General features: G+C 45.4%; 1 protein-coding gene across 1 annotated transcript in view; it reads left to right on the top strand.

The window, feature by feature from the left end:
- The window catches only part of CFAP251 (cilia and flagella associated protein 251), a 71319-nt gene that overhangs the window by 40632 nt on the left and 16222 nt on the right, over positions 1 to 14465 (top strand). Inside the window, exons 17-20 of the mRNA XM_052654455.1 lie at positions 5083 to 5197; positions 6195 to 6358; positions 11577 to 11667; positions 11887 to 12030. Of these exons, the coding sequence (XP_052510415.1) occupies positions 5083 to 5197; positions 6195 to 6358; positions 11577 to 11667; positions 11887 to 12030 (514 nt within the window). The remainder of the gene's footprint in view (positions 1 to 5082; positions 5198 to 6194; positions 6359 to 11576; positions 11668 to 11886; positions 12031 to 14465) is intronic.

Raw genomic sequence — 14465 nt, 5'->3', positions numbered from 1 at the left:
GATATATGCACTACATCTTCTTATCCATTCATCTATTGATGGACATGTAGGTTTCCTCCACATCTTAGCTATTGTAAGTAATGCTGCAGTAAATATGGGGGTGTGTATATCTTTTCAAATTAATGCTTTCATTTAGAGCCATGAAATCAGGTGTTTCTGCCATTGAAGAGCAATTGGAAATTAGTATAAAGCATCTTTCTTAAAAAATAGTTTATTAAGGTAAAATTCACATGACGTAAAACCAACCATTGTAAAGTGAACAATTCAGTGGTATTTAGTCCTTTCACCACCTACCTCCATCTAGTTTTAAAACATTCTCATCATTCCAAAGTAAAACCCCTGGCATAAAGCATCTTTTAAGCTGTAGGAATAATAAAGCCCTGTAACCACAACTTAATTGGGAAGGAATTGCCTTTTGATGATAAATCCAAAAGAATTTTAAAATACATTTAAAAATATTTGAAAGAACACGAAGAGGCAGTTCAGAGAAAAAGGCCAATAAACCTATGAACAGATGCTTACCAGTACATCAAAGATGAAAATGGAAAGAAGACCTCATTTTTCACAAATCAGATTAGCAAAGATAAAAATGATCGATAGCGTTAAGTGTTGGCAAAGTCGTAAGACGCTGTAACAGGCTGCTAGCGGCCGGGTTGGGGGGTGTAGTGTAAATGGGGACAACCTTTTGGGAGAGCAGTTTGTTACCCTCTATTAAATTACAGCCTGTCTTCTGACTTCTAGGAATGTAGCCCACAGAAGTACTCACACAGGATGCCAAGACATAAGTAAAAGGATGTCTTGTTTGAAAATATTTTTTAAAATGGAAACACTCCAAATGTCCATTAATAGGGGATTAGTTAAATGATGGCTTGTCAGTACGCTGAAACATGATGCTGCTTTTAGAAAAAGAAAAAAGAGAAGATAGCTCTCTGCATAGTAACATGGAAATATCTGTAAGACATAAATGAGAGAAAGTAAATTGCCAAAGAAGCATGAATATATTTTCATATAAAATTATATTTATATAACTTATATTTTTTCATCTAAAATTATAACTAAGTAGTCTAGAATATATATAAAGTTGTATACAGCAAATTATTACCCATGATTATCTTGGAATAAAGGGTGTAGTCATGTAGAGTTATGGGTAGATTTTTCTACTTTCTGTCTAAATATTTGAAAATTTTCACAATGAATATGTAAAATGTTTTCCATCAGAAGAAAAAGACATTAATTTTATGAAATTGTTAGAAATTCAGCAGTACTGTGTAGCAGTTACATAGCTCCTACTATGTGCTGCTGCTGCTAAGTTGCTTCAGTCGTGTCCAGCTGAGTACCGTACTATCTCCTGAACTGTACTGAATGCTTTATATATATATTAACTTGTTTAATGCTGACTGTAGTCTTATGGAGTAAATACTGTCATGATCCCTTTTTTACCAATGAGGAATCTGAGGCCCAGAGGGCTTGAATGGCTTAACTTTTTTCCTTTTGCTTATTTATAATTTAAGCTGGAATTCATATACTGTGATATCTACCATTTTCAGTGGCTTTTTACTGTATTCACAAGGTTGTGTAACCATCATCACTATTCCATTCAAGAGCATTGTCATTACCCGCTAAGGAGATATCCCAAACCCACTAGCCGTCATTCCCCATTCCCTTTCTTTCCCTCCGACCGCCTCCCCCCCCAACCCCACCACAACTATCCATCCCTGGCAATTACTAGTCTACTTTCTGTCTCTATGGATTTTTCTGTTCTGGATACTTCATGTAAACAGAATCATATGATATGTGACTTCTGGGGTCTGGCTTCTTCGCATCATGCTTTCAAAGTTCAAACATGTTGTAGTCTGTGTCAGTGCTTCGTCCCTTTTAACAGCTAAGTAATATTCCATTGTATAGACAGACCACATTTTGTCTGTCCATCCAGAAGCTGTCAATTGGATTGTCTCTACTCTTCGGCTCTTACAAACATCTGTATACAGGTTTCTGTGTAGACATCTGTTTCATTTCTCTTGGATACAGACTTAGCGGTGGAATTGCTGAATCATATGGTAACTATGTTGAACCGTTTGAGGAACCGCCCCGCTGTTTTCCACAGCAGCTGCACCACTTCACATTTCCTGCCAGCCATATATGAAGGTTCTAGCTTCTCTACAACTTGCCCCTAATTTTTAAGGGTCAGAGCTGGGATTCTTACCAGAGTCTGTGCTCTTAACCATCCTCTTCCTTACATCTACCCGTTGAATACTACTGGTTTTTATTTTGCTTGGCCATACCATGTGGCATGCAGGATCCTAGTTCCCTGACCAGGGACTGAACCCGGGCCCCTGCGTTAGGAGCATGGAGTCCTTACTACTGGACCACCAGGGAAGTCCTACTCAGTGATATCTGAGGAAGGTCTTTAAACGTTTCTACTCAAATGATTAGATAAAGATGACTTAAAATTAGCTGATGCATTATCTATCGTCTGGTTATTTTAGTATTTTTAACACTTCACCTAATTCTCTGTGTATATGAGCCTGATCATGGATCATCCAGCCTGGCCCCTCCTGCATCCTGCGGCCCAGTGGTCACAGTCAAACTTCAGAGTTTGCCCGTGCTCACCATCTCGGTCTTACCTTCCTTCACCCTCCTCCCCCAACTCCTTTCCCCTTTACCGTTTCTGCAGGTTTCAAGCAATAGTCCACATCCCATATGTTTGAGCTCCTGTTCCCACTGCCTGTTTTTCTGTTACTGCCCTATTTTTTTTTCTGCCTTTGCAAACTCAGATGTCTCCTGCTAGATGTCTTATCACTCCTTCCCCAGCGTAGGCTGCATGCCAGGCGTTTGCTTGTCACCTCACTTCTCCCCTTGTGGTGCTTCCACAGCTGTTGTCCCTGTAAGGCTGTGAGCTCAATGGCAGTAACTACCTCTCACTCATTTCTGAGTCCCGAGCCCCTGTCACGGTGCCTGGCACAGAGAGGTGCTCAAGAAAGTCGTACAAGGAGTGTCTTCTGTCCCTGCCAGATATGGGCAGATACAGGAGATACAGGAGATACAGGGAGAAAACACATCCAAACCACAAGGGGCTTAAAATATAAGATGAAAAACCTGCTGGCCTTATTCAGGGGCAGACTCAGGTTTTGTGGGATGTGAAGTGTATTTGAATTTGTGAGTCCTCTTTTTTTTTTTTAATTAAAAAAGAGATGTAAAGACTTCCCTGGTGGTCCAGTGGTTAAGAATCTGCCTTCCAATGCAGGGATGCAGGTTGGATCCCTGGTCGGGAAACTAAGATCTCACATGCTTCAGTTCAGTCACTCAGTCGTGTCTGACTCTTTGCGACCCCATGAACCGCAGCACGCCAGGCCTCCCTGTCCATCACCAACTCCCAGAGTTTACCCAAACTCATGTCCATTGAGTTGGTGATGCCATCCAACCATCTCATCCTCTGTTGTCCCCTTCTCCTCTTGCCCTCAATCTTTGCCAGCATCAGGGTCTTTTCAAATAAGTCAGCTCTTCACATCAGGTGGCCAAAGTATTGGAGTTTCAGCTTCAACATCAGTCCTTCAATGAACACCCACGACTGATCTCCTTTAGGATGGACTGGTTGGATCTCCCTCCTTGCAGTCCAAGGGACTCTCAAGAGTCTTCTCCAACACCACAGTTCAAAAGCATCAATTCTTCTGCACTCAGCTTTCTTTATAGTCCAACTCTCACATCCATACATGACCACTGGAAAAACCATCGCCTTGACTAGACGGACCTTTGTTGGCAAAGTAATGTCTCTGCTTTTGAATATGCTATCTAGGTTGGTCATAATTTTCCTTCCAAGGAGTAAGCGTCTTTTAATTTCATGGCTGCAATCACCATCTGCAGTGATTTTGGAGCCCCCCCAAATAAAATCAGCCACTGTTTCCACTGTTTCCCCATTTATTTCCCATGAAGTGATGGGACCAGATGCCATGATCTTAGTTTTCTGAATGTTGAGCCTTAAGCCAACTTTTTCACTCTCCTCTTTCACTTCCACATGCTTGGGAGCGACTAAATACTCATTGAAACTACTGAGTCTGCACACCACAATTAGAGAGTCTGTGCGCTGCAACAAAGATCCCATTAGCTGGGACCTGATGCAGCCAGATTAATTGGTTAATATTAATTATAAACAAATATATATAAAATTTTAATTAAAAAGATATATAATTAGAAATAAATTAAAAATGGCAAGGGCCCCTCCCAGGCCTCAGAAGGTGCATTTATGAGGGAGGGGTCCTGCAGCTCAGGTTTTGTCAGCTTCAGGGCAACGCCAGCTCCAGGCTTGAGGTCACTTCTGGCAGCCTAACCTCGGATCAGGTTCCTAGTTACTGTAAGAGAATCTAAATTCAGAAATCTGACTGTAAGGGTGCAATTCATTAGAGTGTGATGCACAGAGTTTTGGGGGGACCCTTGAGTTGCTCTCAGACCTGCTGTCAGATGTCTGGGCACCAGACAGGGTCTCCCTCTAAGATCCTGGGCAACCCCGGGAGGATGGGGCTGTTTCCTCACATCCTGTCCATGCTCGTCTCGTCCTTGCAGCGTTTTCTGCATCCCTTGTTCACGTACGTGTTCTTGAGGCATGATGTTCCCTTCATTCATCTGTCAAGGGGAGAGTCAGAGCCTTGGCCAAGAAGAGCATCCTTCACAAGCAAAATTTCCCTGAAACATCTAGAGCTGCTGCCCCTGATTTGCAGCCACCATTAGCGGTTGAGAGTGAGGTCTTTATGACAATGGGCTTAGTTAAGTGACAAGAAACTCAAAATTTAAAACATAGAGGGTGGGCTTCCTTGATGGTCCAGTGGTTAAGACTTTGCCTTCCATTGCAGAGGATGCGGATTCAATCCCTCGTCAAGGAGTGAAAATCCCACGTCTCGCTACCAAAACATAAAGCAGAAACAATAGTGTAACAAATTCAATAAAGACTTTTAAAATGATCCACATCAAAAACAAACAGAAAAAAACAAGATCTTTAAAATGTATGAGGGATCGTGAAAGGGAACAAGTCATAAAACCTGCGTTCAGATTTGTGGAATTTAGAAAGCGTTTCTTTTTTTTCTCTTGCAGGAAGACACTCCTCGGGCCGGTTTATGGATCTCCCATTGAGCAGATACAAATCCTCCCAGTGAAATCCACTCTGGAACTGCAGAAGCGCTATATGGTGTTTATTAACAGAGACAAGGTGCCAGTGGTTTGCCCTCTGCCCCGCTAAGGTGACCGAGTGTCTGGAGTGGGAAATAGCCACAGGTGTTACCAGACTTAAGAACACTGGCTTTCCCCAAGCCCAAGACTCTCATCCTGCTCCACACTGCAAACTGCCATAATTGAGTGAGGATGACTCTTAGGAGACTTCCCTTGTTTTCTCTACTCCCCAAAGTACACCAAAGGATTTCTCCTTTCCTTTCCTTTTCTTATGAAGACAAGTTAGTTACACTTAGTTGTACATTTAATGACTTAATCTAGGGACTTCCCTGGTGGTCCAGTGGCTAAGACTGTGAGCTCCCAACTCAGGGGCCCTGGGTTTGATCCCTGGTGAGGGAACTTAGATCCCACTTGCAGTGACTAAGAGTTCACATGCCACGACTAAAGATCCTGCATGCTGAAACTAAGACCTGGCACAGCCAAATAAATAAATTGACTAAAATAAATAATTTTTTAAAAAAATCTACAAGTCCACATGGAAAAGTATAAGATCATAAAATGCCATAATTATCCTGGAAAAGCCTGGACATTTGACCATGAAGGTAGGAGGGAAGTTTCCTTTCTGTGTCCCTGGTAGAACCAGGCATCCCTCTTCCAAGGGGCCACCCTGCAGGGCGCAGTGTATGTGAAGCCCCAGCCATATGAAATGCTTGAAATGCAGCCCTCACTGAGAAGGCAGTTCCGGACCCACAGGTCCTTTGCATAAACAGATCTGGAGCTGACACCTGACTGTGCCAAGTCTGGCCTGGGGCCTGGGTATCTTAGTCTGAATATCTAGTTACTTCTTCCTTTCGTGTCTTCCCTGGTGGCTCAGGGGTTAAAGTGTCTGCCCGCAATGCAGGAGAGCCTGGAGAAGGAAATGGCAACCCACTCCAGTATTCTATTCTTGCCTGGAGAATCCCATGGACCGAGGAGCCTGGTGGGCTACAGTCAAGAGTCGAACACGACTGAGCAACTTCACTTTTCTTCCTTTCTAGGTTGGACTTCAGATCTTACCAGTTGATGGCAATCCACATAAGACCTCTGCCCTCATATGCCACCCGAATGGGGTGGCCAGCATGGCCCTTTCCTATGACGGCTGCTATGCCTTCACAGCAGGAGGGCAGGATCGGTCAGTGGTGCAGTGGGAAATCAACTTAAGGTGCGTACTGCGGTGAGAAGCTTGGCCCCCTAAGGACGGTGAAACGTATACACTCCTCCTTTTCACTCAGCAACAGCAGACAGGTATTAAACCCCTATGACAGGACTTCCCTGGTGGTCCAGTGGCTAAGACTCCACACTCCCAATGCAGGGGGCCCGGGTTCTATCCCTGGTCAGGGAACTAGATCGATCCCACATGCTACAGCTAAGAGTTCATATGCTACAACTGAAGATCCTAAATGCTGCAACTGAAAAAAATAAAAGATCCCTTATCCCGGTACAGACAAATAAATAAATATTAGAAATAATAAAAACAAAAACACCCTACAACATCCTGGGCACTGTGCTAGGCCTGCAGGTATAAAGACAGCCAAGACTCAGGCATGGCCTTCAGGGTGCTCCCCGAGACACTTGTTCATATTAAGGGGCAGACAGAAGGTTACTCTTCTGTCTCAGGGACCCATGGTGTTTGCAGGCGAAGCCGTGTGATCCTACCTCGTGAACCCATGCCCGTTTCCCCCAAAATACTTCTCACTGTGTCGCCTGAAAATCCACACCAGCTAGAGAGATCAAGCCCAAATCTCCAAAATGTGTGTTACAGAAATAGTAAGAGTATTATCTGAAATGTGTATTTTCAGTGTTCTCACCCTGCCCTGAGCTGTGAATTTCTGCCTAGGGTGAGGCTGAAGAGTTCCGTGATCGGGCATAGGAGAGACACAGACTTTGAGGTCAGAGACACATGGATTTGAATCTGAAGACTACTGTCTGCTGGCTGTGGGACCCTAGGTCCCAGAGATTAGCATCTCAGATCTTTAGATTCCTTGTCTGTGCAATGGAGGGGGGTGGTGGTGCAGAAGGGGACAACAATAGGGACTTTTATAGGATCCTTATGGAAAGCACACACCACTGAGCTAAAGACAGTAAATTAATGATTTCCTTTCATCTCTTCTTCATATAAAGGCATTTGCTTAGGAGTGCAGGATCTTTCTTATTAAAAAAGGTTAGGAACTCCCCTGGCTGCCCAGTGGTTAGGACTGCATGCTTCCATCTCAGGGGCTGTAGGTTCAATCCCTGGCTGGGGAACGAAGATCCTACATGATGAACAGTGTGGCCAAAAAATAATAATTTTTTTTTTTTAAAGAAGGATTACCACTAAAGTAATCCTCTCATCTCTCCAAATTCATTGAACAGCCACAGGGCGGAGCCAGTTCCTTTCCTGACCACCTTCTCTATGCCCCTCTTCCTGGCAGGGTCCTGTGAGGAGCTGGGTAAAAACAGCCCAGAGAAAGGTACCTTCCTAAAAGAACAAACCCAATTTGTTTGTTGGGTAAAAGAATACCCTCTAGGCTTCCCTGGTGGTGCAGTGGATAAGAATCTACCCGCCAGTGCAGGGGACACAGTTTTGATCCCTGGTCGGGAAAGATTCCGCATGCCATGGAGCAACTAAGCCCCGTGTGCCCCAACTGCTGAGCCCGTGCACTGCGACTACTGAAGCCGCAGAGCCGGTGCTCCACGAGAAGAGACGCCAACTCGCCGCAACTAGAGAAAGCCCACGCGACGGCAACAAAGAGCCACCGCAGCCAAAGCTAAATAAAACATAAAGTGAAAGTATACCCCCACCGTCTGCCAAGTGCACATCCCTCTTCCGTGGCAGACATCGAAGCTTCTCCCCTTCACGTGAATAGAAGCAAGACCAGCCAGGTAAATCCGCTTTGGAACCTCGAGGGGGTTTCAGATTGCAGTTGAAACTCTGACCTTCACCTCTGTTCTCACCCAGAAGGGCAGATTTGGGGGATTTAGAAGCTGAAGGTGAACTCTCCCCTTGAAAAGAATTTACTCATCACGTCTCCAGCATGAGGTGCTTAATCCTTTGACACCTATAGCCTGTTACCCGGATGGATGGGGTCAAGTGACATCCTGGTGGGAAGACAGAATCCTTTTTTTTTTTTTTCCATTTTTGTCCTCATCTCAATCATCTTGAGATCTGGAATGGCAGAGATTTAAAAAAAAAAAAGAGCACTCGCTTTCCAGTAGCTTTCCTGAACATGGCCAGAATCCAGGCTTGCGAGAATTTCAATTTAATCTGTTGTGGGGACAAAGGATCATTATAAACTAATTAGCACTTCATCACTGCTTCTGGTGTTTTAATATGTTCAGTGCTTCACTAATGGGAAGAAATGTAAAAACCCAAAACAAGTAAACAAGTGAAATTTCCTACTAGGTCTATTGATGGCGAGTTGTAGGGTAAAATGAAGGTGATAAATCCTGTCACGTTCACATCATCTTAACCAACAAACTCCTAGGCCCCTGAATTATCATTGCAGCGTCTCAGACTTCCCCGGGGAGACCCCTTCCCTTCATCTTTCCCCGAGTCCCTGACTCGTACTTTCCCTTCCCCTATCTTGGGTGGCAGGCCACCCTTTTTCTCTCCTTGTCAGGCATCTGTTTTTAAATCCCCCATTTTTGTGCTCAACCTCTCGCCCACCTGGCATCCTGCTGTCTTGCTCAGACAAGTGCCAGAAAGACCCAGATTCAAATCCCACCTCCCCTGCTACTTGCTGACCTGAGGCAAGTCCTTTCCCTTCCTTGAGCCTCAGTTTCTCCATCTGTTAAAATGGAAACATTACCACTGTGTTCAGAGCTGATTTATTTGTTTGTTTGTTTTTTATCTCTCTCTCTCTCTTTTTTTTTTTTTTGCAGTATGGGACATGCAGGATCTTAGTTCCCTTATCAGAGATCAAACAATGCAGTGGAAGTGCCAAGCCCTAATCACTGGACAGCCAGGGAATTCTCCCTCCACGATATCTTTATACAAATATAAAAATATATATTCATATTGCATGCTATATGTACCCATCTGCACCTGTGTTTTGCACTTGGCAGTATATTTATTTGGCTGCACCTCAAGGCATGTGGGATCTTAGTTCCCCTACTAGGGAACTAAGTGATGGCTACCACTGCTATCCCTGCTCCCCTTCCCCTCCCCATCACCTCCCCCTCCCCTCCCCCCTCCCTTCCCCTTCTCCTCCCTTCCCCTCCCCCTCCCTTCCCCTCCTCCTCCCTTCCCCTCCCCCTCTCCCCTTCCCCCTCTCCTTCCCCTCCCCCTTCCCCCCTCCCCCTCTCCCTCCTCTCCCCTCCCCTTCCCGACACCCTCCCCTAGGGAACCTTTACTGAGCACCTGCTCTGTGTTGGTTGCCACCTCACAGCTACTCCGGCTTTGGATCATTCCCCAAAGTACTGACTATATTCCTGGGCACACAGTAGGAAAAGCATTCTCAGTAAATGTGCCTCCACCTTGTTCCCCAATGACCTCTTGTTTTGTGGCGAGTGTTAGAACCCAACTTAAGGAGAAATGGGAAGTTAGGACCAGTCCTGTCCTGGGATCTCAGGATCCCAGCAGCCAGGACCGCCCTCTGGCTCTCTGTTCGCCTCTGCCATAACCCGCTGTCACTCTGCCGAGGCGGGTTTCATCACTCGGTGGAAACATGGCCTCTGATGGTTCCTAGATTTCACAGCACAGCTGAGGGAAGGCTCATCCCCCAGCTCTGGTGGAACAAGCCCAGTTAGTCCCGCTGGCTCTCCCATCAGCTGACGGTGGCGGAGCCAGGAGCATATTGCAGCTCTGACCAGTGGAGGGCTGCTCCCATAGGATCCAGAGCTCTGTGAACCTGTTCCCTGGGGATTTCCTGGTAGTGACAGGGTCCTCCATGTTACATCGGGCCTTTAAACTGGCCCTGCTTCAGAACCACGTGGCTAACCGTGGCCTCCCTGCCCACAGTGCCTGTCGGGATTGGGCTTGAGGCTGGCCTGGGAGCCTCAGAGCAGGCACCCTCTTAGCCAGACTCCTGCCTCGATAGCTAATGTCAGAGCCAAGAGTTGGGTGAAGGCTGAGCCCAGCTGGAGACGGGCCTCAGGCCCACCTGGAGCCCAGGCCCACCTGGAGAGTACACCAGCTCCACAGACCACCAGCAGCCTGCTTGGGTGGGGCTTGTGCGGGGTCCTGACTGAGAACTGAGGACTGTTTGGTGGCTGACTCCTGCAGGAACAGTGGAGGTGTTGACCCAGGTCAACAGTACTAATAACCCTGGGCCAGACCCTGGGTCCCGTGCTTTCCATGCATTGCCTGATTTATCCTCACAGCTATCCAGCGACATAAGGACTGTTGACAACCCCGTTGTACAGGTCTGGAAACTCGCTCCAAGGGGCTCAGGGACTGCCCCAGCCATGGAGTGAGGTGGTGAGGCTGTGGATTCACATGCTATCTTCCTGATTCAATTCCACACCTCAACAAAGAGTCATCATAGGAGAAAAACAAAGGGCTTCGTGTCCAATTCTTTATGTGCATTCACTTTAATTTTCACAACTGTCTCGTGAGGCAGACCCTGTAATTATTCCCATTTTTCAGAATAGGAAACTGACGCCCTGAGTAGTAAAGTCACTTGCCCATGATCACCCTGCTCTCTGGAGGCAGAGCCAGGGCTCACAGGCATGTCCCTTTCACTCCAGATTCAGTATACTTAACCACTTCCCCACCATAGTCTCTATAAAGTGTGTCTTAATCATCCTCCAAATAAGCTAGTGGTCTGATGAGCAGAAATCCAGTCAGTGGATTATTAAAATGATTTTATATTATTAGCATTTTGTATGAGACAGAGTCAGCCTCACATAAAAAGTAGGTTTTCTTACAACTTAAAGGGCCTATTTTTGGAAACATCTGACCCTGTGTTAGAGAGCAGAGGGTTATTTTTATCTGACCAGCGTGGGTCCCTTGTGGCCTCCTGAGTTTTTATGGAAGCAATTAGCGCTGGCCGTCCACGGGTGCCACATCCCATTCCCCTGGCTCTGGTCACACGCAGATCTAAGGTTACAGCACGGCCGCTCTGCTGGGGGCGGTCCATGGGCTCAGCACATGGGGACCCTCCTCTCCCTCCAGAGGATTTCCCCAAAGACTGCAGACAGATTGCCAGGCGCCTGTTCTGTCATCCGAAAGAGAGTATCACCATCTTTAAGACGGGGGCCCTGAGCCACCGGGTTCCACACTTAAAATTGAATTTTCCATATGCAGCTTCATATTGGAGGGAATTCGCTTAGCAAGTTTACAGAGACCCTAGTTGTATCCGCACTGTAATACCCTTCAGGACTGCAGCCTGCAGGACTTGTGGGCCATCATGTTCCCGCCTGAGTGCTCTCTAATAGCGATGTTTCTTTTATTGTTCTAGTGCCCTGGAGGCAGCGGTTTCTCTCGGGGGCGAAGACCTGACCCCGTTCTACGGTCTGGTGTCTGGTGGCAGGGAAGGAAAATTCTACAGGGTAATTGTCCTCAGAATAAACACTTCCCCGTAACATCTAGTTAAGTTTGTAAAACAGATGTGCCTGGGGTTAACCTTCTTGCTTTTTAAAATTTTTCCCAAAGCTCTTTTCCCCACTGAGCTCAAAATGTACTTTCTAGAAAATGCCCTTGAAGTCTTAATAGCTGGTTCAGACTGAAGCCAAAAATGCATGTTGTGTTTCCACTTTATTTCCACGTAGGAGCTGGAAGACTATTTTTACTATTCTCAGCTCCGTAGTCAAGGTATCGATACAATGGAGACCAGAAAGGTGTCGGAACACATCTGCCTGTCGGAGCTTCCTTTTGTCATGAGAGCAATTGGCTTTTACCCATCGGAAGGAGAGGTAGGTAGAGGGAAAACAAGCGCAGGCAGGATGTGTTATTTATAAAAAAACGACCTCAGGGAGCCGTCATCATAGGCCAAAGTAAAAATCTAACACCATTCTTACATAAATGGATCAGAAAGGAGGTTCTGGGCATAGCTGAGGCATTGCTTAGAAACAGACTTACCGTAAAGATACCCCTGTCAGGCGGATTCCTTGCCAGAGTTTGATGTGGTTGGTGAGAGCATGCATGCCTGCTAAGTCGCTTCAGTCGCGTCCGACTCTCTGCAACCCCATGGACTGTAGCCTGCCAGGCTTCTCTGTCCATGGGGATTCTCCAGGCAAGAATATATGTTGTTGTATGGTGTATGTAGGAGTGGGTTGCCATGCCCTCCTCCAGGGGATCTTACCGATCCAGGGATCCAGCTTGTGTCTCTTACCTCCTCCTGCATTGGCAGGCGGGTTCTTTACGACTAGCGCCACCTTTTTGGAATTAGACAGAAGGCCCCTCAATGCATGAGGACCAGCCTCATGGGGTTCAGGGAAGTGATGCCTGCACAGCGCTTGGCACAGAGTAGGCTGCATAGAAAGATCTCAGTAGATGTTCACTGTTGTGATCATTTCCGTGTGTAGCTGCAGTTCACCTGGCCTGTGTGAATGGGCTGCCCTTGAGGTGGCTACTCATCCCAGGCTGGGGATGGAGCTCAGGAGATACAGCACTTCCTTGGCACCTCACAGCTCACCCCCAAATGCAAGGGGCTCCCAACAATGACCAGAGGAAGTGTTCCTCATGGAAACTGTGGCTTAAAATGCAACTGATTGGAATATCCCTGGCAGTCCAGTGGTTAAGACTCCACACTGCCACTGCAGGGGGCTTGAGTTCCATCACCCGGGGAACTAAGATCCTGCATGCCACAAGGAACAGCCGGAAAAAAAAAAACGCAATTGACTGGGTTTTCTTTCTGACTTAAAATGCTAACACATTCTCATTGTAGAGAGTTTGGAAAAGATACACAAGTGAAATGAACATAATTCCTTGTAATTCCTCTACATGGAGACTTCAGTTATTGGTATCTTCCTGGATTGATTTATATATAATGCATGTATACATAATGTTTGAAAACAAATGGGTACCACATTGGATATATACTTTCATCGTATATTTTCACTTGGTATTGTCATACACATTTCCCATTTCATTAACAGTTCTCTGAAAACTTGATTTTTAAAGGATATAGCTTAATTTTATAACTTTGATTTAGAAAATAGAACTGTAAAGAAGAAAAGAGAAATGACTCAGAGGTAGTCATTATTAACATTTTGGTGGACTTCTGTCTATTGTTTTCTGTTTGGATATAGATACATAAATTTTTAAACAAAGAATTGTTGTTGTATGGTGTATGTAGGTGTATATCAACAAATGCATGCATGCTTAGTTACTCAGTCGTGTCTGACTCTTTTCTACCCCATGGATTGCAGCCCACCAGGCTCCTCTGTCCATGGGGATTCTCCAGGCAAGAATATCGGAGTAGGTGGCCATGCCCTCCTCCAGGGGATCTTCCCAACCCAGGGATTGAACCCAGGTCTCCCACATTGCAGGCGGGTTCTTTACCATCTGAGCCCCCAGGGAAGCCACATGTCTCAACATTCTACAGAGTATGTGTGTACGTGTGTGTGCACAGCAGCATTCTCAGGAACTCTTGTTTTGTGAGCATGTGGTGAAAATTACTTGATAATGTGTTTTTGTACCCCTGGCTTTATGAAGATCTGATTGACATAACATAGTGTTCGTTTAAAGTATTCAGTGTAGTGATTTTATATACATATATATTATAAAATGATCACCACCACTCAGTTAATTAACATATCACATCCATCACCTTGCAGAGTTACAATCTTTTGTGTATGTTGAGAACTTTAAAATCTATTATTTTAGCAGCTTTCAAATATACAGCGCTTTTTTTTTTTTTTTTTACTTCCCTATTTATTTGGCTTCTCTGGGTCTTAGTGGCATGTGGGGTGTTTAGTTGCAGCATGTGGGATCTGGCTCCCTGACCAGGGTTGAAACCGTGTCCTCTGCATTGAAGGTGGATTCTTAACCACTGGACCACCAGGGAAGTCCTTTGTATTGTTAAGTGGAGTACCTTCTAACCCTAGGACTTGTTTATACCTGGGAGTTTATATCCTTTAACCACTTTTCACCCATTTCTCCTACTCTCCACCTTCTTCCCCTGGCAACTGCCAATCTGTCTTCTGTTTCTATGAGTTTGATTTAGTTTTATTTTTTCAGATTTCGCATACAATTTGAGATCATATGGTATTTGTCTTCCTCTGTTGGACATTTCACTCAGCATAATGCCCTCAAGGTCCATCCACATTGTTATAAATGGCAAGAATTCCCTCTTCTTTATGGCTGGATAATATCCCAGTAATGTTCCATCATGCACACAGACACA

Source organism: Budorcas taxicolor, chromosome 17 (assembly GCF_023091745.1).
Source record: "Budorcas taxicolor isolate Tak-1 chromosome 17, Takin1.1, whole genome shotgun sequence".
Lineage (NCBI taxonomy): Eukaryota > Metazoa > Chordata > Mammalia > Artiodactyla > Bovidae > Budorcas > Budorcas taxicolor.
Note: the sequence above shows the minus strand (reverse complement) of the source record. Positions and strands in the feature narration are given on the sequence as shown.